The sequence below is a fragment of the Somniosus microcephalus genome, chromosome 11 (genome assembly GCF_052327205.1).
Source record: "Somniosus microcephalus isolate GS21.2 chromosome 11, FLI_Smic_1.0, whole genome shotgun sequence".
Classification (NCBI taxonomy): Eukaryota; Metazoa; Chordata; class Chondrichthyes; order Squaliformes; family Somniosidae; genus Somniosus; species Somniosus microcephalus.
The window spans coordinates 193918918-193940126 of record NC_140997.1 but is presented as its reverse complement, the minus strand read 5'-3'; the positions used below and the strand labels follow the sequence as shown (position 1 = coordinate 193940126).

Below are 21209 nucleotides of genomic sequence, written 5' to 3'. Positions count from 1 at the left end.
GCAGGGTGTTATGACTCCTCAACAAGACAACCTAGCAAGGAGTTTGGGGTGGTGATTTAAGGGAATTGCTAAGATTGTTTAAATAACATTGTAGTCATTGTATCCCTTGTTTTTGACGTCTGTACCCCCTTGTTTTACACTTTTACTGCATTTACTGTGTTCGTGGTATAGTTTATCATTTGATTGTAGTTTATTTAGGTAATAAAACTTGATTTTTCTCTCATCCAAACCACTTGTCCGTTTTAATATCATTAATTATTAGTTCCTCCACTCAGAACTGAAGGAGGGGTAGCGATTCAAAACCGCTGTTTGTAAATTGGTTTAGAGTGCAGCAGCAAAAGGCTGCTGACCAGGTGAATTACCGTAAACCAGATAAAAGGTTGGAATTGGTCAGAGCTCAGAGGCAAAGGCTGCTGGCCAGGTAAATTACCATAAACCAGTTAAAAGATGCCCCCCTTACAAATGGCAAGCCAGGTAGGAGTGGAGGCAGTTTTTGATTTAATAAGTGGTCTGGATCTGGAGAAAGCATCAGCTCTTGTTTCTCTCGTTGGTTTCAGTATGTGGGTAGCCCTGCGGATGTTAGCAGCAGCGTGTAGGCTGACCTATCATGGTATAGGTGGCTGGGTTAAGGAGGGTGAGAAGAGGGTGCAGGAGGAGGTTAAAGATGCCAAGAATCGGGAGTCCCAGCTTGAAAAATGCCAGGCGGAGGTAGAACGCCTCAGACAGGTGTATGAGGCCAGAGCTAGTGGAATGAGGGTGCGGGAAGAGAATGCACGCCTCACACTAGGGGTCACAAAATGCCAGGCATTTATAGAGCGCCTTGTACAGGTAGTAGCAGAGGCTAGGGACAGAGAGATGAGGCTACAAGAGGAGAATGCACACCTCACCCAAGAAGCTAGCGAGGCAGAGAGCCATGCGAGAAACAAGACAGAGTTCCTGTGGTAAACCACTGTATTGTATATTGCCACCTCTGGGTGGCGCTGTGTATGGAGGCATGCCTCAGCTGACTCCACCCACCACTGTGTGGGTTTCGTTCAGACTTGTTCAGTCACTCACGAAGAAGCATGGTCTCTTCTTAGCTAATAAAAGCCTTATTCATCTCTTCTTTCGACTCATCATCTCTTCTTCGACTCATCACCTTTTATGAAGTAATTGATAAGCGTATCAATTTTATTAGCTAAAAGTTAAATGGCGACACCTGAGGAGCAACAACAGCAACGGATACAGCAGACATTGCTGAGAGCCCTCAGACCACCACGCCTGGACCTCGACCCTCAAGATGTGGGTGCATCAGCCAAGTTTGAACACTGGCTGAGCTGCTTTGAATCCTTCCTCGCAATCTCACAGGTTACAGAGGAGGATCACAAACTGAAAATTTTGACCGCCCAGGTGAGCCATCAAGTATATATGCTAATCCGGGACTCTAATACGTACGTGGCGGCCCTCGAGCTACTAAAAGGGCAATATACGCGCCCAGTGAACACAATTTACGCCCGACACCTCTTGGGATCCCGCAGGCAGCAACCGGGAGAATCGGTAGGGGCATTTGCACGGGCGCTACTGGCACTCTGCAGAGACTGCGATTGTAAAGCGGTAACGGCTGTGGAGCACGCGCAGGGACTCGCCTGTGATGCCTTCGTCAGGGGCCTCCAGTCAGACCACACCCGGCAGAGACTGCTAGAAAGCAAGGAACCCGACCTGAAGACGGCCATTGCCCTTGTGCTCTCGTTAGAGGAGGCCCACCGAAACCTCGAGGCATACCCCCGTAACGGCGCCGAGACATGGCAATCGAAACCGTGGGACACGGGACCGCCGCCCCCGGCACCAACCGCTGCAGCGACCCAACCGAGACAGCAGCCTCCGGTAAGAACTGCTTCGATGCCCAGTAACCAGGCCCAAAAATGCTATTTCTGTGGCCAGTTAAAACATCCCAGAGCGCACTGCCCAGCTAAGACAGCTACCTGCTCGGGCTGCGGGAAGAAAGGCCATTACGCTAACGCCTGCAAGGGGAAGCCAGCCAGCAGCGCAGCGTGCGGGCCGTGGGAGCAGCCATCTTATCCGCCATTTTGTGTACCCCCGGCCGCATGGCATCCGCCGCCATCGTATCCAACGCACTCAACCGCCATTTCGTCACCGGAACCGACCACCGTCTCGGCGGATGACTATAGTGACTCACTAAGCCACATACTGGCCTCCGTGACGCTGGATCAAGCCCTCCCTCACCATCTATCCAGCTCCATGATGGATATCGCGGTAAACGGCCGCGCCACCAGTTGCCTGATCGACAGCGGGAGCACAGAGAGTTTCGTCCACCCCGACACGGTACGTAGCCACTCCCTCACGATTCTGCCAACGCACCATCGCATTTCTATGGCGTCCAGGTCCCAGTCAATGGACATCAGTGGCTACTGTGTGGTGACCCTGTCAGTAGGGGGCACTGAATATCAAAAATTTAAACTGCTAGTCCTGCCCCGTCTTTGCGCTGCCGTCCTGCTAGGGTTGGATTTTCAGTGCCACCTTAAGAGTGTCACACTAGCATACGGTGGACCCCTCCCCCCACTCACAGTCTGCAACCAACAACTTTTAAATCGCCCGCTGCAAACCACCTGCAGCCTTTCCACATTAAAAGTCCCCCCCCCTCCCCTGTTCGCTAACCTCACCCGCGACTGTAAACCCATCGCTACCAAAAGCAGGCGGTACAGTGCCGGGGACAGAGCTTTTATCAGCTCCGAGGTGGAGCGGCTCTTGAAGGAGGGCATTATCGAAGGTAGCACTAGCCCCTGGCGAGCCCAGGTTGTAGTCGTTAAAACCACTGCAAAACGCCGCATGGTAATCGACTACAGCCAAACCATAAACCGGTACACCCAGCTGGACGCGTACCCCCTCCCTCGCATATCTGATATGGTCAATCAGATTGCGCAATACAAAGTATTCTCCACCATCGACCTTAAGTCAGCGTACCACCAGCTGCCCATCCGCCATGAGGACCGCCAGTATACTGCCTTCGAGGCAAACGGCCGCCTCTACCACTTCCTTAGGGTCCCCTTCGGCGTCACCAACGGGGTTTTGGTCTTCCAAAGGGAGATGGACCGAATGGTTGACCAGAACGCGCTGCGGGCAACCTTCCCCTATTTGGATAACGTCACCATCTGCGGCCACGACCAGCAGGACCACGACGTTAATCTAGCAAATTTCCTCCGTACGGCCCAACGGCTGAACCTAACGTACAATAAGGAAAAATGTATGTTTCACACCAAGCGCCTGGCCATCCTCGGCTGCGTGGTGGAGAACGGAGTCATCGGGCCCGACCCCGACAGAATGCGCCCCCTAATGGAGCTACCCCTTCCCCACTGCCAAAAAGCACTGAAGAGATGCCTGGGGTTTTTCTCCTACTACGCCCAGTGGGTGCCCCTCTATGCAGACAAAGCCAGGCCCCTCATCAAAGCCACCTCCTTCCCCCTGACACCAGAGGCGTGTGCAGCCTTCACTCTTATCAAGAACGATATCGCGAAGGCCGCAATGCACGCGGTGGATGAGTCCATCCCCTTCCAAGTGGAGAGCGATGCCTCCGACTTCGCCCTAGCCGCGACCCTTAACCAGGCGGGCAGACCCGTGGCCTTTTTCTCAAGGACCCTCCAGGGCCCCGAGACGAGACACTCCTCCGTCGAAAAGGAGGCCCAGGCTATTGTAGAAGCGGTGCGTCACTGGAGGCATTACCTGGCCGGGAAACGATTTACCCTGCTCACTGACCAGCGTTCAGTAGCTTTTATGTTTAATAATAAGCAGAGGGGTAAAATCAAGAACGACAAGATCTTGAGGTGGAGAATCGAACTCTCCACCTACAATTATGATATCTTGTATCGGCCAGGGAAACTCAATGAGCCCCCAGATGCCCTATCACGTGGTACATGCGCCAACGCGCAGAGTGATAGGCTGCAGTCCCTCCACAATGACCTCTGCCACCCGGGGGTCACCAGGTTTTTCCATTTTATCAAATCCCGTAACCTGCCCTACTCCATCGAGGAGGTCAGGACCATGACCAAGAGCTGCCAAATCTGCGCCGAGTGCAAACCGCACTTCTATAGGCCGGACAGAGCAAGCCTGATCAAGGCCACCCGCCCCTTCGAACGCCTGAGCGTCGATTTTAAAGGGCCCCTCCCCTCCGCTGACCGCAATGTGTACTTCCTCAACATAGTTGATGAGTACTCCCGTTTCCCCTTTGCCATCCCTTGCCCAGACATGACCAGTACCACGGTCATCAAGTGTCTGAATGACATCTTCGCTCTGTTCGGGTTCCCCAGCTATATACATAGCGACAGGGGCTCATCGTTCATGAGCGACGAACTTCGGCAGTACCTGCTAACAAGAGGTATCGCCACGAGCAGGACCACCAGTTACAACCCCCGGGGGAACGGCCAGGTGGAAAGGGAGAACGCGACGGTTTGGAAGGCAGTCCTCTTAGCACTAAAATCTAAGGGCCTTCCGACCTCCCGCTGGCAGGAGGTCCTCCCTGCAGCGCTTCACTCCATTCGGTCACTGCTTTGTACTGCCACTAATGCGACCCCTCATGAGAAAATGTTCATTTTCCCCCGGAAGTCTACATCGGGAACCTCGCTACCGGCATGGTTGACTTCTCCTGGGCCCGTCCTACTGCGGAGGCACGTGAGGACGCATAAAACGGACCCCCTGGTCGAGCGGGTGCACCTCCTACACGCCAACCCCCAGTATGCCTGGGTGACATACCCAGACGGGCGGGAGGACACGGTCTCCATACGAGATCTCGCACCCTCGGGTACCCCTGAATTACCACCGTTATCCCCCTTACCACCGTTATCCCCCTTACCACTGTTATCCCCCACCACCCCTCCCAACCCAACCCCTGCAGACGGCATGCCAAAGCCCCAGGAATCTTCGCCAACCACCCAGACACCAGACCCGACGTCGGATGCTGCAACACCACCGCCGCCACCACGACGATCAGGACGTCAGACAAGGCCTCCTGATAGACTTAACTTGTAGTACCCTTCACCCCGCCGGACTTCACATTAAACAAGGGGTGAATGTGGTAAACCACTGTATTGTATATTGCCACCTCTGGGTGGCGCTGTGTATGGAGGCATGCCTCAGCTGACTCCACCCACCACTGTGTGGGTTTCGTTCAGACTTGTTCAGTCACTCACGAAGAAGCATGGTCTCTTCTTAGCTAATAAAAGCCTTATTCATCTCTTCTTTCGACTCATCATCTCTTCTTCGACTCATCACCTTTTATGAAGTAATTGATAAGCGTATCAGTTCCTAAGGTATCAAATCATAGAAACAAAGAGGAGCGAGATGAGACTGCGGGAAGAGAATGCCCGCCTCACCTCAGAAGTGACAGAGCAGGAGGAGAAGTTTAGGGAAGTAAAGGCAGCTTATAAGCTGGCCTGCGCCCTAAGGTTTGAGGAAGCAGATCATGGCCCCTGTAGGGCAGATATAGAAAGCCTTAACATGGCTTTAAAGGTAGCAAGGGGGATGATTTGTCTGATCAGCCCGAAGGCAGGTCAGCTGGACTTTACTGGCAGCCCAAGTAGAACCATCCCACAGGCAGCACCCAGAGCGGTGCTGGATTGGGAATTAGAGACCCCAAGACCGCAGCCCACAGCTCCGAGTCTTGAGGAGCTCTGGCAGCAAGGAGGGGTGGACAATGGGGTGGTAGGAGAACACCAGCAGGTCCCGCTAGGCAGGCGGGGACCAGGACCAGTGTACCCCCTCCAACAACGGAGTTACGGTCCGCCCGTGAGGAGTGAACCTGAGAATAGGAATCCTCAGCCCACAGCAAGTTCGAGTTCACAGGCAAGCACTGTGGCTTGTGTGGGGGGAGGAGCCATTCATGTTCAGAGTAAGCTGTTTAAGCCAGGGAACAGGGAAGGAGAGTTCTGGGACCCCTGTAGAGCAGGTCCAGTAGCAGAAATCCGGGACAAGGGAGGCACACAGGGGATAGTTTTGGCCCCAGACGAAAGGCAGGTCCAAAATTCCCCAGTTAAAGCCACCTGGGTGAGGGAACATGAGTTTGCTGTCCATGCAAGTTCAAGTTCACAGCCTACAAAGACAGGCAATGTGGCTTGCTTCCAGGGACAAGTTGTCCAGCCCACCAATTGGGACACTTCACCACCCCAGTGGGGCCTAAATTTTGGCAAAAGCTTAAATTCAAACCAAATTTTAAATTTGAGCAAGTTAGGTGGCTCAGAAACAAAGAAACAGCAGCCTGGGATTAGAAATCAGCAGGCTGCTGCCCATTCATTCACTGAAACTGCCCACGCATGCGCAGGCGCTGGTCTGGAGACAGGAATCCCCCAGTCTTCCGAACAGCAGATACACGCAGGTGCAGTGGCCTGTTTAAAGGGACCAGCTTCTCAGCCAGCTTCTAGAGTGGTCCCCCCCATGATGTGGGACCCTGGGGGGGGGCAGGGATAGCAATCCCTCTTGCAGGAGACATAGGGAGGGAGCTGACACCAGGTTTTAAACATGGGGAGGAAAATTTCCAGCCACCAGCAGTGGGTGGTGAGAGTATACCTGCCCCCAGCACAGGAGTGGGCAGGGAAGAGCAGACAAACCCAGAGAGAGATTTGCACCGGCAGGCTGCCAGGTACATTATACAGTGCGGGCTATTTGGACATGGGGGAGAAGGTTCCCAGCCAGCTGGGGCTGTGACCCAAGCTCAGGGTCCGCCAGCCAAAGTTTCCCCCATAGAGACACCCCTCAGAAGGTCTCAGCGGGTGCCCCAGCCTAAGGAAGCATGGTCACCCACTTTACAGTGGAGTAGGGCGGTCTCCCGAGCCAGGGAGAAGCCAGAGAACAGAGGCCCCCACTCAACAGCCATAAGCTGCGAGGGACCAGAGACAGGAGGCAGTCCAGCTTCGCTGCAGCCAGCAGCAATCTGCGACAGTGCCAGAGATTAGCCTGGCTGCCCGGAGATGGGTGGCATTTGTATTATAGCTTTGTATTGATTGCGTTTTGATCGTAGCGTGCTTTTAAGATGTATTTTAAGTTTAGAATGTTTTCAAAAGTCTTAAGTTTAAGTTTACATGTGTGCTAAATGTTTGCATTTTGGTCCAAGGTCGAGGGACCCGACCATGTCTCCACCTAAGGCAGCAGGTCAGTGAGACCTGGCTGCATGTCCTTTTAAGTTTTTGCAGGAGATTGGAAAATGAAGCAGCACTGTTCGCCCAGCCCGAGCTGGGCATCGAATGAAGATATGGAGACAGAATGTTGGGGATCACCTCGCCACTGGACGAATCCAGGAGACCCCGCAGTGACCTTCGGGAAAAACCGGACAGGGTCCGGAGGAACTTGCCTACTCCTCCTATGGGGAGGAGATGGCCCCAGCTGGGTGGGGCATGGCCCCCAACCCAGCACCATCCTGACTGAAGTTCACTTGCGGGAGACCTCGCTGTTGAGGAGTCATGGTGAGGAAGCGCGGGCACCTGGTCATAGGGACGCGTTCCCCGGGGATGGGTGGTGATGGCCTGGGAAAGATTGCATAAGGGAGGGGGAGACCCAAGAGTCGCGTGAGTGCGTTCGGGGAAGGGAGGAACTCACCCGGGGGCCCACGGGCAAAGTTAGAGTGGAAGTGTGGCTGGGGAGGATGAGTGGGTGGCCGGGTCTGGGATCCAAGGTTGAGTGTGGGGCCAGGGAGAGCTTGCCACACAGGCACCCATCATTTTCTACAGCCAGTCGAGGGTAGACGGGAGGGGGAAAGACTGGGAGTCGAGATCCCATGCTCCCCGGTCTCGGTCTGTGCAGATATATTTTAAACATGAGGGGTACACCGCCTCCACACAGGGACAAGGGAACGGCTCGGGGCTGGTGGAGCAGGCTGGTCTGTAAATCCATTCTGCCTGTTTTTAAAGTTTAAGACGAATAAAGGGGGGTGGAAGGTACATTTACTGCCCGGATGGGAGGAGCAATACCCACTCGAATTTTGCGACCCATCATTGGCACATGATGGTCGGGGTTTATTTAAGCATGTTGTTTCAAATGTTTAATGATTTTTTGTATTTTGTTTTATAGTTCCAAGTCGAGCAGAGGCGCTGGACCCTCACCGTGCTTGGGATCATTTTGATTACATTGTGTAACTAAGATTGCAACATTTTGTAATAAGTTATAATGAAAAAGGTGCTTGTAAATTTGGATTACATTGTATAATTTTACAAGCGTGTAGGGGTATGAGACCCCTTATTGTAAACTGAAGTATCTGTCAGATGCCTACCGTACCATAGTTTTTTCTTGAATTTAAGGGGAATAGACAGGACGGGGATCAGTGGCAGATAGCTATTAGGTAAATACAGGGGATGGTTGTTTGTGAGGGGTCAGAAATTATTGCTCATTTCTTCAAGAGGATACTACAAGCAAGCTGGAAGTATCCAAGGGCGGACTGTAAGAATTTGCAATAATTTACAGTTCTGAAGATTAATTTATTTGATTAAAGAATCCCTGGGCATTGTGCTTTTAAATTTCCAGGGATAAAAATGGCTGTCACACCACATGGCCGAAGACAAAGGACTTGGAAAGCAGCTTTCTGTGTCTGGAAGTAAGTTTCAATGGAGCTGTCAGTCAAAGGGGAGTCCCCACCCCCCCTGCAGCAGGACAATCGATGCCTGTTTACAAAATGTTCTACAATGTTGACTCTAAGATCGAGTGCTTGAAACTTCCAGCATGAACAAAGGAACTTTGTTTGCTAAGCACTCAAGACTGTCAATCAATTGTGGTTCCAGATGACCACAGGACAATGCTTTGTTTACAAAGCAATTGAATGCTATTAGCATTTGTTTGTATATCGAGTGGATACATCTAAACTGCAGAAGAGACTTTTGGATCTTGAATGGGAACCGTTTAAGAACTGAATGGGTTTAAATCACCTAGCATTCTGGACAATAGAGCAGTTGTATTTCCCTTTTGTTTCAGCCCAGGGAGCTCCGGAAGACACATTAACCCAGTCCAACCACTCTGAGTTAGCCAATCACAGCTTTCTCTTGTGTATTGGACCCTTTGGGTGGGAATTTTGCACACAGCCCTTGCAAGGCAGAATGGCAGGGGGATCACCAGGTATATAAGATAGCTGCTGAGAAGCTATCTCTCTTTTTACTTCGCTGGACCACAGGTGAGCAGGGTGTTCTGACTCCTCAACAAGACAAACTAGCAAGGAGTTTGGGGTGGTGATTTAAAGGAATTGCTAAGATTGTTTAAATAACATTGTAGTCATTGTATCCCTCATTTTTGCCATCTGTACCTCCTTGTTATACACTTTTACTGCATTTACTGTGTTCGTGGTATAGTTTATCATTTGATTGTAGTTTATTTAGGTAATAAAACTTGATTTTTCTCTCATCCAAACCACTTGTCCGTTTTAATATCATTAATTATAAGTTCCTCCACTCAGAACTGAAGGAGGGGTAGCGATTCAAAACCGCTGTTTGTAAATTGGTTTAGAGTGCAGCAGCAAAAGGCTGCTGACCAGGCGAAAGGTTGGAATTGGTCAGAGTTCAGAGTCAAAGGCTGCTGGCCAGGTAAATTACCATAAACCAGTTAAAAGATGCCCCCCTTACATGTGGACGTCTGCAAGGTGTTGCGCGGTAGCTGGCAAGTGAAGAACATTTGAATTTCTTGCCACTGTGTCACCAACAGTGGCTCTCAGGTAGGTCGTTATAGGGGAAGGGGCAACCAGGGAGGTTGCGATCTGGAGGGAGGGGGGCAATTGAGAGAAAGTCAATCGGGAGACGGGGGGGGGGAAGCGATCGGGAGCTGGAAAAGGTCTGCAGGATTGCAGTAGAGCCAGGAGAAGGACTCCTGGACCTCCTGGTTCCACATTCAAGTAAGTAATTTTTTTAAACTTACCTTTTTGGTGGTTCTATTAAGAACACTGGTTAGGCCGCATGTGTAAAGTCTGTGGGTTGTTTAGTTAATTAATACACAGACTCCAAGAGTAACTTAAAACAGGACTTTACTATTCGAAGGTCAGGGCGAATCTGCCCAATAACTCCTGGCACAACACTTATATACTGGTGTGGTCACCGTCGGTATTATCGTATACAGAAGCCAAACAAAGTAGTGCCACACCTAAAATAGTTCTCTTAAAGGTGAACGGTTACATACAATAGTTCTCTTAAAGGTAGACGGGTACATACACTACAATCCTCCCTTTTTAGCTTACAACATACTTATTCCCCATTAAACATAACATATAATCAACTTCATGTAAAACAATTCACAGATATAGTCTCTGCGGGAAACAGTTCACAGATTCAGTCTCTGCGGGAACAGTTCACAGATTCAGTCTCTGGTCTTGACTCGGTCCGAACAACATCTCTGTGGTGTAGCCGGTTCACATTTCTAGCGTGACTCATCCAATAGTCTTTCCCTTGGCTTAACAGCTTGAACTTCCGTCCTGCTGAACCAGCAGTGCTGACTTTTACAAACAGCTGGACTGCCTTGGTAATTTTTCCTACTTTCCAACTGATTTGGCCCCCTTCGTGGGGCCCACGTGCATGATCTGATAGAAGTGATAATGATTTAGATGGTTATCGTCTTCTGCTTCGTCTTTTTCTTTTCTGCTTCTTGGAGACTCTCGGGGCTCCCTTATCCGCTGCCAGCTGTAGCGCCACCATCTCCCTATGTTCCTTAGACTTTAAGTGCTTCATCCTGATTTCTGCACTTTGGGAGTTTTCATCACAAGCTGGGCAGACCAAGTCATCGTAATATTCCGTGTCACTCAACAGGTCATGGTAATATTCGGTGTCGTCCTGAGCTAGTCTAGCGAGAGGGCCTGCTACTTCTTCCGTACCCAACTGGACGTTAGCCGACTGTTGTTCCCTCCCTAGACGTCTTTCCTGAAGAGGCTTCTTCATGCGTTCATATTCATCCCGCTCTTCCTGGGTTTCCTGCAAATCCTTCACTAATGACCTCGTTTGTGATTTCAACACTTCCCCTTCCCTTGGGGATTGATTGATCAGGCTATTCAATCCTTCTACTGGAGCATAAGCCTTTATGCATGCCTTCGTTTTTCCAACCTTCGTCGGCAAGTCCATTTCAGCCTTGTCTTTCATATTTGGGTTGGTCTTATCGTCATCCGTTTCAGAATCTGAGCTGATTGTCTGCACCGAGTCCTCACTCGTTATGGCTTTTAGATAGTGCCATTCCATGTCTATTTTCTTGATCCACTCCCGTCCTAGAAGTGGTGGTCCTCCCTCATGTAGTACGTATAAGTTCATTCTTGGGTGTTCTTTACCCCTATCTCTCACTTTGACTCTTATCTTTCCCATGGGGTATACTTTATGCCCCGTGTATGTCTGCAATACGAACTTGGTATCTCTTAAGGGTATATGTGAGAATAGCCGGTGGTAATCCCTTCGATTTATGGCTGATAGAGCTGATCCAGTGTCCAACTCCATTTTCACTTGGATTCCAGCTATTTTTAGCATGACCCAGATAGTTTGTAGGTCAGCTTCCTTACTCACATTGTGAATTCTCAGACTACCCAGCTCCTGGCCGTTTGGGTCTGAGTCTGAATTCTGTTCGTCTGAACTCTTCTCAGCCACCTTGTGTACCTTGTTGTACTTTTCCTGTGATGGCTTCCTTTGGTTGTTGGTCCTTTGGTTGTTGGTCTTCTTCCCTGACCGGCATACCTTAGCTATGTGACCCAGTTTGCCACATTTCCTACATTCCTGGTTCTTAAACCAGCATTGGTTCTGGTCGTGTGTTGTCTTCCCACAACGATAGCATTTTGTTGTTGTCGAGGTAATTTGATCCACACTTAGTGCTGCTGTCTTTAGCTGCATTTCCGCAGTTCCCTTCGCTGCGGCTTCGTGCGATGCTGCAATAAGGACAGCCCTGTCAAGTGTAAGGTCGTTCTCTTCGAGTAGTCGCTTTTGCGTTCCTTCCTTTGCCAACCCGCACACGAACTTGTCTCGCAATGCCTCTGTCAGATTCCCTCCAAACTGGCAGTATTTCGCTAGTCTACGCAGTTCGACCAAGTATTCTGCGTTGCTTTCGTCTTTCCGTTGCGTTCTCGCATAGAATTTGAATTGTTCCGCCAACATCAACGGTGTGGGGTTCAAGTGATCCTTCAGAACAGCCACAATATCATCGAAAGTCTGATCCGCCGGTTTAGCTGGTGATAGTAGATGCTTCAAGAGCCCGTATGTCTTCGCGCCCATCGAGTTTAGCAAGGTTATAGCTTTGTCATCTTCTTCTATTTTATTGGCCTCACAATAGATCTCGATGCGTTCCACGTACGTGGCCCAGTCTTCTACCTCGGCATTAAAATCGTTGATGTTACCACGCTTAGGCATCTTCCTCTCTTTCTGATAACACCCCGAATTATTTCTTTAACTTATTTTTTTTTTTTTTTCTAAGATGGCGGTTTTCCCGCGAAAATGGCGGTTTCCCGCGCTTATCTTCTCTCCCCGCCCACTTCAATGGCAGTTTCCCGCTTCTGTCTTCTTCCCCGCCTAATGGCGGCTTCCCGCGTTTCTTCCCTAGCGGGAGGGGTACACTTTCCCCCACAGGCGACGGCCGCTGGCTTTCAGATTCACAGCCTGCGCGTCGGCTTCAGTGCTTTCCCTTTTCTCGGCAAGGCAACCGGCGCTGGGTACCCCCGTTGACGGCGAACAGGTTCAGCCGCTGGGCTGGCTCTCGCTCAGTTCCCCTTGCTTGGGCTCGGTCTCTCTCCCGCTCTCTCGGCTCTACCGGCGCTGGGTACACCCCGTTGACGGAGAACAGTTTCAGCCGCTGGACTGGCTCTCGCGCAGTCTCCCTTGGTCGGCTCTGCCTCTCCCGCTCGCTTGGCTCTACCGGCGCTGGGTACACCCCGTTGACGGAGAACAGTTTCAGCCGCTGGACTGGCTCTCGCGCAGTCTCCCTTGGTCGGCTCTGCCTCTCCCGCTCGCTCGGCTCCCAAACGCCTCTCCCAGCCGTCTCGCAGTCCGGTGCTTCCCTCCCCGGCTGCGGCTGAATTTTTATATCTTCCCGCGCCTACGCTCCCGGTCGCAGCGCTTCGTGGCTTCGGTCGCTGCCCGGCCTTTTTCGCCGGTCGCGGTCTAGCTGTCTCACGACGCCGTTGCGTCCCCAGCCTGTCTGTACCACGGCTTCCTTGCTCCACGCTGCCCCAGTCTCAGCGCCTCTGGGCCCGACTTCTGTCCGGCTCCTTTCCCCCTCGACCGTGGTCGAGTGCACCGCCCTTATCCTCCGGTTATTCTTTTTACTTTTCCCTTACTCACAGTCACCGTGGCCGCCTTGCTTCTCGTGCTGATCGGCTCACTCCTCACCGTGGCAGAAGGGACAGTCAGTGCCTGTTGCTGATGGAAGTCTTTGTCTCTGAATTCTTCCTCCTTTCCAGCTCTGCAGACTCGAGTTTTCTCCCAGCAGAATGACGAGGGCGGTTGCCTCTTCTCGACGCTCGTTAACTGCTTCGGAATTATTGTTGCCGCAGGGTACGATCGGACTCGTCGCCACTGTAAAGTCTGTGGGTTGTTTAGTTAATTAATACACAGACTCCAAGAGTAACTTAAAACAGGACTTTACTATTCGAAGGTCAGGGCGAATCTGCCCAATAACTCCTGGCACAACACTTATATACTGGTGTGGTCACCGTCGGTATTACCGTATACAGAAGCCAAACAAAGTAGTGCCACACCTAAAATAGTTCTCTTAAAGGTGAACGGTTACATACAATAGTTCTCTTAAAGGTAGACGGCTACATACACTACAGCATGTAGACCTGGTTTTCCTGAATGCAGCCAGCCAGCACCGGCTGTGTTCAGGGCAGCTCAGTTTTGCACAGGGAGCTGAAACAGGTGTTAAGCCACTTCTGTGCCTATGCAAAGTGCCTAACACCTGCTTCAGTCGTGGGCCCTGGATGCCTATTTTGTTGCCTATACCAACATGGTGGGCAGCGGAGTTCCATCTTGTAATGAGTACACGCTTCCTGGCCGTAATAATTAAGGCTTAGGTGCCCATTTAGCACCTGAAAAACGAGCACGGAGCCATCAAATTTCTCAGCCTATGGGTGTCAAATAATGGCATCAATCCCCCAAGAAGCAGCATTAACAGAAGCAAGGCATAAGGCTCTCATTTTGGAGAGCCACTATCAATACAGCCATTAAATTGAGGCTAACCTTTCAATGTTTTTTTTTATGTTTGTTGGCAGATTTCTAAATTTCCAGGCAGTGAATATACATGTTTATGTCACACAGAATAGAAACTTAAAAAATTCTGATTAGGATCCATTGGGAAATCTAATTGCAAACCCAGCAGACAATGGATCGTATCAGAAAGGATCACAAATCCAGTGCTAGGCTTTTTCATTGATAAAATGTAGGCAAGATATGAAAAATACTGAAATAATCAGCACAATATTAAAGACAGCTTACAGCTAACACAAACATTATATAATGAATATAAATATATAACGAAAACTTACTGGAATATTATCTTTGTCGAACTCCCTCAAATCTCTTAGGAAATTCATGTCACCCAGCAACTTCTTACTGGGTCCCCAGTAATCTAAAATCTTAAAAATAAACCAAATGGAAACATTTTAATAATCCAAGGGCTACTTTTATATCCAGGTGTTTTCAGTGTTAACTGATAATCTACTGCTAAACAGAATGAAATGGCATTTAATCCGTGACTTCAACTTCTGAAAATGAAGCTTTATCAAATCAGTTCTATATTCAATTAATCTTCACTTCCAATACTCCTCCTAAAAAGCTAATAATGCCAATAGACCGTCACAGCATGTACAGCAATATCTCCGCCTCTGCCCCAAACCCCTCCCACTTAGCATAACTCCAGCAGGTTGGGATACATTTTTACTAGTTAACTGATGTTACCGAAAACATGTGCTCTGCTCACAAGCACAGGAATGTGTTTAAGGAAGAAGACTATTTTACTGATTTTAAAGTCGGCAGGTCCACTAAGCTCAATTCTGTGGAGGCAGCAGACAGAATAGCCGGAGGTGAGCACTTCTATTGCTGTTGCTGGGGGAGGGTGTTCCCATCAGGGAAACTTTTCTGGATCTGGCAGTTGTGGTTACGGCACGTGCTTGGAGGAGCTTTGAGCTAGCAGATTAGCCATTCCAGTGACAGCTCACCTTGCTGGCAGTAGCAGAGCAATGGAGGGAAGTGATGCTGGGCAATTGTAAATATTCCAAAATTTCCATTATCCACTCCATTGTGGCTAGGCTGAGCATACGTCCCCATTTTCCAGGGACAGTCCCCAGATTAGGTACTGTGTCCCCGGGCAAATGATGTCCCCAGCAGAGTCCCCAGTTCAGAAAACTCATCCCCACATAGAGTCTTTGGCCTAGAAATTCAGTTGGGCGCGCCAGCCGTTAGCGCCTTAGGGGGAGTAGATCTCGAGCGCTAGGCGCTTATCGCCCGGGCGCAGCGCGATCTGCGCCTCTCCCCAACTTCAGGACACAGTTAGCGCCGGCGCAAAGTCTTAGCGCGCGCCCTGCTGCGCGCGCAGATCATGACGTCATTTAATAGTGCAACGCCCTTTGTGCGCCCCAAACTGGAACTTCACTCGCGCCGGCCCATTGTGCGCCGGGCGTCCCGAGCGACTGTGAAGTGGAACGGTACACAGGCCAGCCGGGCCGGGGGGAGCGCTAATTAAAGGGCACTTACCCAGCAGTATAAAGGCCAGCCATTTTGCAGCATTCACTCTTGTGCAACGCTTTTTTGGACAGAGACCAAGGAGGAGAGTTTACTGGTTTGGACCAACACTTGGACAGGTATTTTTGGCTCAGGCCAGAGCTTACCAATTATCTTTGCCTTCATTCAGAGCTCAGTGTTTGCCAGCATATAATGGGGGCTGCATTGGGTGGCAACGCTGAATTTCAGCCTTATGCCAGAAGGGCTTACAGACGCCGTGAGAGAGTGGCAGCCCTGGCTAGACGCAGAGGGGGCAACAGGCGTCGCCAACTGAGGCCTTACCCACGCAGGGTATACCGCCAGCAGACCTCCTATCTGACCATGTCTGCCGCGATGTGTGTTAGGAGGCTGCGATTCCGAAGGGAGGTGGTTGCAGACATCTGCCGGCTGCTTCAGAGAGATCTGCAGCCACAGCTGATGCGCAGGACGTCTCTGTCAGTGGCAGTGAAGGTGACGGTGGCTCTCAACTTCTATGCCTCCGGCTCCTTCCAATCCGCTACTGGGGACATCGCTAACATCTCCCAGTTCGCCGTGCATTGCTGCATCCGCCAGGTGACCGAAGCCCTTTTCAGAAGGAGACATCAATTCATCTCCTTCCCCATGACCCTGGACAAGCAGCAGCAGCGTGCAGTGGGGTTTGCAAGAATAGCGGGCTTCCCCATGGTGCAGGGCGCCATTGACTGCACGCATGTGGCTTTGCGGGCACCTCTTGAGCATGCCGAGGATTACCGCAACCGGAAGGGCTACCATTCCCTCAATGTACAGCTGGTGTGTGACCACAGGCAGCGCATCCTAGCTGTCAATGCCCGCTTTCCAGGCAGCAGCCACGATGCCTTTATCCTGCGACAGACAACTGTGGCTGACATGTTCCAGGCACAGCCTCCCCCAAGAGGATGGCTTATCGGGGACAAAGGCTATCCTTTGTGTACCTGGCTCATGACCCCGCTCCGCGCGCCCACGACCCCTGCTGAAGAGGCATACAACGAGAGCCATCAAGCGACGAGGAATCTCATAGAACAAACAATCGGCGTGCTCAAGCAACGGTTCCGCTGTCTCGACCGCTCCGGGGGAGCCCTCCAGTATTCGCAGGATCGAGTCTCCCAATTCGTCGTCGTTTGCTGCATGCTGCACAACCTGGCTATCCGCAGGACTCAGGCACTGCCACCTCACGTTGGACCACCACCTCAGGAGGAGGAGCAGGAGGAGCATGAGGACGACGAGGACGAGGAGTACCAGCCCAGGAGGGACGCACAAGGTCCAAGGGCCGCCCGTCGTCGGCTTATTGAACGTCACTTCTAGGCCCCCTGTCAGGGAATGGCTTGTGCCAATGATAGAACATGATTGCTGCCGCTCCGCAAGCCCTCAGCCGGTTAAGGCAACAAACACTTCAAAGATCAAACATGGATAATGTGAATAAATAAAATGCTTTATTGTACAAACTCTGGGCCCTTCCCACATGAAAACCAAAAACAGAGGAAACCCCCAAAAAACACTCAAACACATTACTCGCTCCCGCAACCTGGGGAGGATTAACAAAATAGGGCAACTAAAATGGCCGTCATTCTCGGCCTTCGTCCAAAACAAACATCACATCATCGGCCTTCAAAAAACAAACATCCAATTCTCGGCCTCAAGAAACAAACACAAATGGCCACACATTCGACTATTTGGCCCGCTAGGGCGATGCCTTGGCCATCGTTGGGTGGCCCCTGCCCGCCCTGCTGCTCCGCCTCAAAGTAAGGCCATTGGCTGCTGCAAGGCTGGGGGCAGGCTCCTGAGGGGCACATGTCGTGACGGCAGATGCCCTTGGGGGTCGGCCTAGTCGAGGTCTGGGCGTCGAGCGGCCGGCTGTTGATTGCTGCAGCTGTGGCTGGCCAGCATCAGTCGCTGCAGCAGCTCCTGGCAGCTCCACTGGGGGAGTGGCAGTGGCGGCTGGAGGAATGGCGGCAAGCTGGCGGATGGCAGGCGCTCGCTGGTCGCCTGAGACACTGGCACTCGCCCGGGCCAGCACTGCAGCATGCGCACCAATCTGCCGAGGGACAGGCTGATGTGCTGCTGCAGCGCGCCGGGTGCCCTGGCGATGCCTGGCTGACACAGCGAGTGTGGCAGCAGTGAGTGCCCGTGTTGACCTGTTCACTGCCCGCAGCAGAGCAGCCAGTGACTGGACGGCACCACTAATCACCTGGTCAGTCGCTGAAAGATCTGCCCGGTATTCCGCCCAACTGGTGGCCTCTAAGGGCCCGAACTCGGCCACACTCCGAGAGAGGGAATCGATGGACTCAGGCAACCGTGCCACTGCCGCCATGAGCTCCGTGTGCCGGCGCTCCGAGTCCGTGGACAAGTCTTCGCGGCATTCCATCTCCTCGGCGAAGAGCATCTCCTGACTGGAGGCCGGACTCTCCCTCTGGGGAGAAGGCCGCCGAGCTGGCCGACCCTTCCTGCGTTGCTGGAGGCCGCTGGGCCCAGCAATTGGACTCCCCTCCGACGCATCCCCCCTCTGGGGAGAAGGCCGCCGAGCTTCCACCCCCCTCCCACCTTTCTGCAGCACGCAGGTCCCAGGAGCTCCCCTCCCCTTCGACACTTCCGCCACGCTGCCCTCCAGGGAAGACGTGTCCCCTACATTGGCCTGGGTGGCCGTGGCTGAGGGTTCCCCTGATGGGCCGCCTTCCTCTTGCTCCTCCTCCTGCTCCTCCTCGGAGGGTCTGTCACTGGCAAGTTGAGGGACCTCCTCTTGACCATCTGAAAGCAGGAAGGCACAAGAGTAGCTTTAGAGTGAGGAGAGGGCGTCAGTGCGGGATGCATGAGTGGTGGCATTCAGCGCATTGGTCGGACAGTGGCAAAGGATGTAGATCTGATGCGCAAGTGGGACGAGAGAGGTGCAAAAGGTGATGTCCTTACCATTGCTTCCCAGAACAGGGTCGGCATCTCCACATGCAACGGGCCCAATCACCCGGCCACCCATGAGGCGCTCCACGCGATGTTGCAGGTCGGTGAGTGGCTGGATATGGGGTCGCCCTCCCCCGGTCGCAGTCCGGCTCTTGCGATTATTCGCCAGCTTGGCCTGCAAGAGAAAGGACGGCCTCTAAGTACAGTGTGTCGCCGTGATCTTGTGTGCACTGCCTCCCATGGTGGAATAGCCTGGCCAGTGTGTCGCCATGATCTGGTGTGCACTGCCTCCCATGGTGGAATAGCCTGGCCAGTGTGTCGCCATGATCTGCTGTGCACTGCCTCCCATGGTGGAATAGCCTGGCCAGTGTGTCGCCATGATCTGGTGTGCACTGCCTCCCATGGTGGAATAGCTTGGCCAGTGTGTTCAGTGCAGAATGTGCAATTGATGCTCATGCCTGTGCCATAGCTGCTGGATGAAGGCTGGCCATTAGAGCTTTCAGGTCCCTTTGCCCATAATGTGAGGTGCACATGCAAGGATGAGGAGGTCATTGGAAAGGGTACTCACCCTGACAATGCGTGTGAGGTCATTTATCTTTTTGCGGCATTGGGCACCGGTCCTGGGGACGTCGCTGTTGGCTGACAGCTTGCTGGCGACATGCCTCCAGGCTCTCCTGTAGACGCGGACCGTCACCTTCTTGCCATTGTCCGGGTACAAAACATGGCGCCTCTTCTCCACAGCAGCAAGCAGCACACTCAGATCACGCTCTGAGAAGCGCTGCGCACGTTCACGGGCCTTCTCCATGTCTTCAGGCGCTATTTGGGTCCAGCAGCAGTGTTCAGGCCTAGCTGGAGGGCTCCACTATCCAGGGCGTGGCAGCAGACACAGTCGACCCTTCCCCCTTAAGAGCTGGCCGGCGCCAGGGTGTCTGCTGTCAGTCACGAGATGGCCGCACCTGCGCTGCGCCCGGCCTCGGCGCTATCGATCACCACCTCCGGCTTAGCGCCCAAAGAGAGGCGTCCAACAGCAGTTTTAGCGCTCGCCCGAACTAGTAGGGCGAAGCTAATGAATATCGGAGAAGTGGCCTAGATTTGGCGGCCGCCGCAAACTTTAGCGGATGCCCCACTTTAGCGCCCCAAAAGTGGCGTCAATGAATTTCTAGGCCTTTGTTTTTTAAATGCGAATGTATAGAAACCCTGGGGAGATTCTCAGCCCATTCCCGCACGGTTTGAGCTCAGGAACGGATTCCAGGAGCCGGTTGAATGGAGGCAACGATAGCGGGCCCGCCTTCCCACAATGCAGTGCAGCGGAGAAAAGGCCCCACTGCACTCTGGGTGATTGAGCCACATGACCCCGTGTTTCGCCAATAGTGACTGGCCAAAGGGTAGAACCGTTAAAATACACGGGAGAAGTCGAAGGCACAGTGAGAGCTGGTGGGTGAGTGGATATACTTTACCTCAGGTTAGTATGGTGCACCGTGTTTTTTTTTACTGAATAAGGCAAGCTCTAAATTCTCCCACCGGGAAGAGGTTTCTGAAAACCTCTGAGACAGAGGGTGTTTCACACCTTTTATGAAAAATCTCAGTCTGTTTGGAACAGATTTAAAATTGAGAAATTAAAAGTTAGGATATTCGGGGACGAATATAGATGGTACAGCACTATTGCCAGAACACACGCAAGATTTGAGATTCGGTGTAAAGTGACAATGGTGTTGTCTTTATGCGTATTCCACTAGCAGAAGCAACAAAGCTGTCATGCCAGTTTTCTTGAAACGCGTCCTTGCTACTTTGCTGTGCTCCCACCCTGTGTATCCCCGGATTCGGTTTAGAAAATATGGTCACCCTAATTATGGCGGATTATCAAAGGTCCATTGTATGTCCCTTGTTTTATGTAAATATGTGCAGAATAGGCTAAAATGTAGGAGAAATCTGCTTACAAACTGCACACTTTGTCAGAAGCATGAACTTGAATGCCTTACTGCTTTGGATTTTACCTTTTCCGCTGCTCCAGAAGGATCATTGATTTTTTCTGGTTTGATGAGTTTCATGACACAGATAGCAGCCATCACCAGTTTGACCCCCTGTGGAGGGTTCTTCATTGATTTAACAATTGTGACGTCAGATGGCTAAAATGCAAATTGAATAGATATATTTATGCATAGTTACTAGTGTTTAATTAAAACAGACGTTTGCCTTACTTATAATATTTTATTGCAATAAAAGTGCAATTTAGCTTAAATTGTTCCAAAATGCACTGTATTAAGAAATATGTCCCACTTGTACATCACCCCTGTCGTCACTGACCTAAGTTGGCTCCCGGTTCCCCCAACGCCGCAAATTTAAAATTCTCATCCTCGGGTTTAAATCCCTCTATGGACTCATGCCTCCCTATCTCTGTAAATTGATCCAGTCCTACAACACCTACCCCAAACTATCCACTCCTCTGACTCTGGCCTCTTTTGCATTCCCCTCACCTCCTTGCCCCACCTTGGGTAGCCATACATTCAGCTACCCAAACCCACTGAAACCGACCTCTTTGATCAAGCTTTTGGTCACTGTAGTGTATGTACTTTGCAGAAGGAACTATATTCTGCAGCCCCTGTATACTGCAGTACCAGTAGTGACCACCCCTGT

The 21209-nt window shown here is 51.6% G+C and overlaps 1 protein-coding gene across 1 annotated transcript in view; it reads right to left on the bottom strand.

The window, feature by feature from the left end:
- The window catches only part of dnah12 (dynein, axonemal, heavy chain 12), a 429714-nt gene that overhangs the window by 110075 nt on the left and 298430 nt on the right, over window positions 1-21209 (bottom strand). Inside the window, exons 49-50 of the mRNA XM_086001602.1 lie at window positions 20570-20701; window positions 14456-14545 (exon numbers count right to left, since the gene is read on the bottom strand). Coding sequence (XP_085857728.1) covers window positions 14456-14545; window positions 20570-20701 — 222 coding nt within the window. The remainder of the gene's footprint in view (window positions 1-14455; window positions 14546-20569; window positions 20702-21209) is intronic.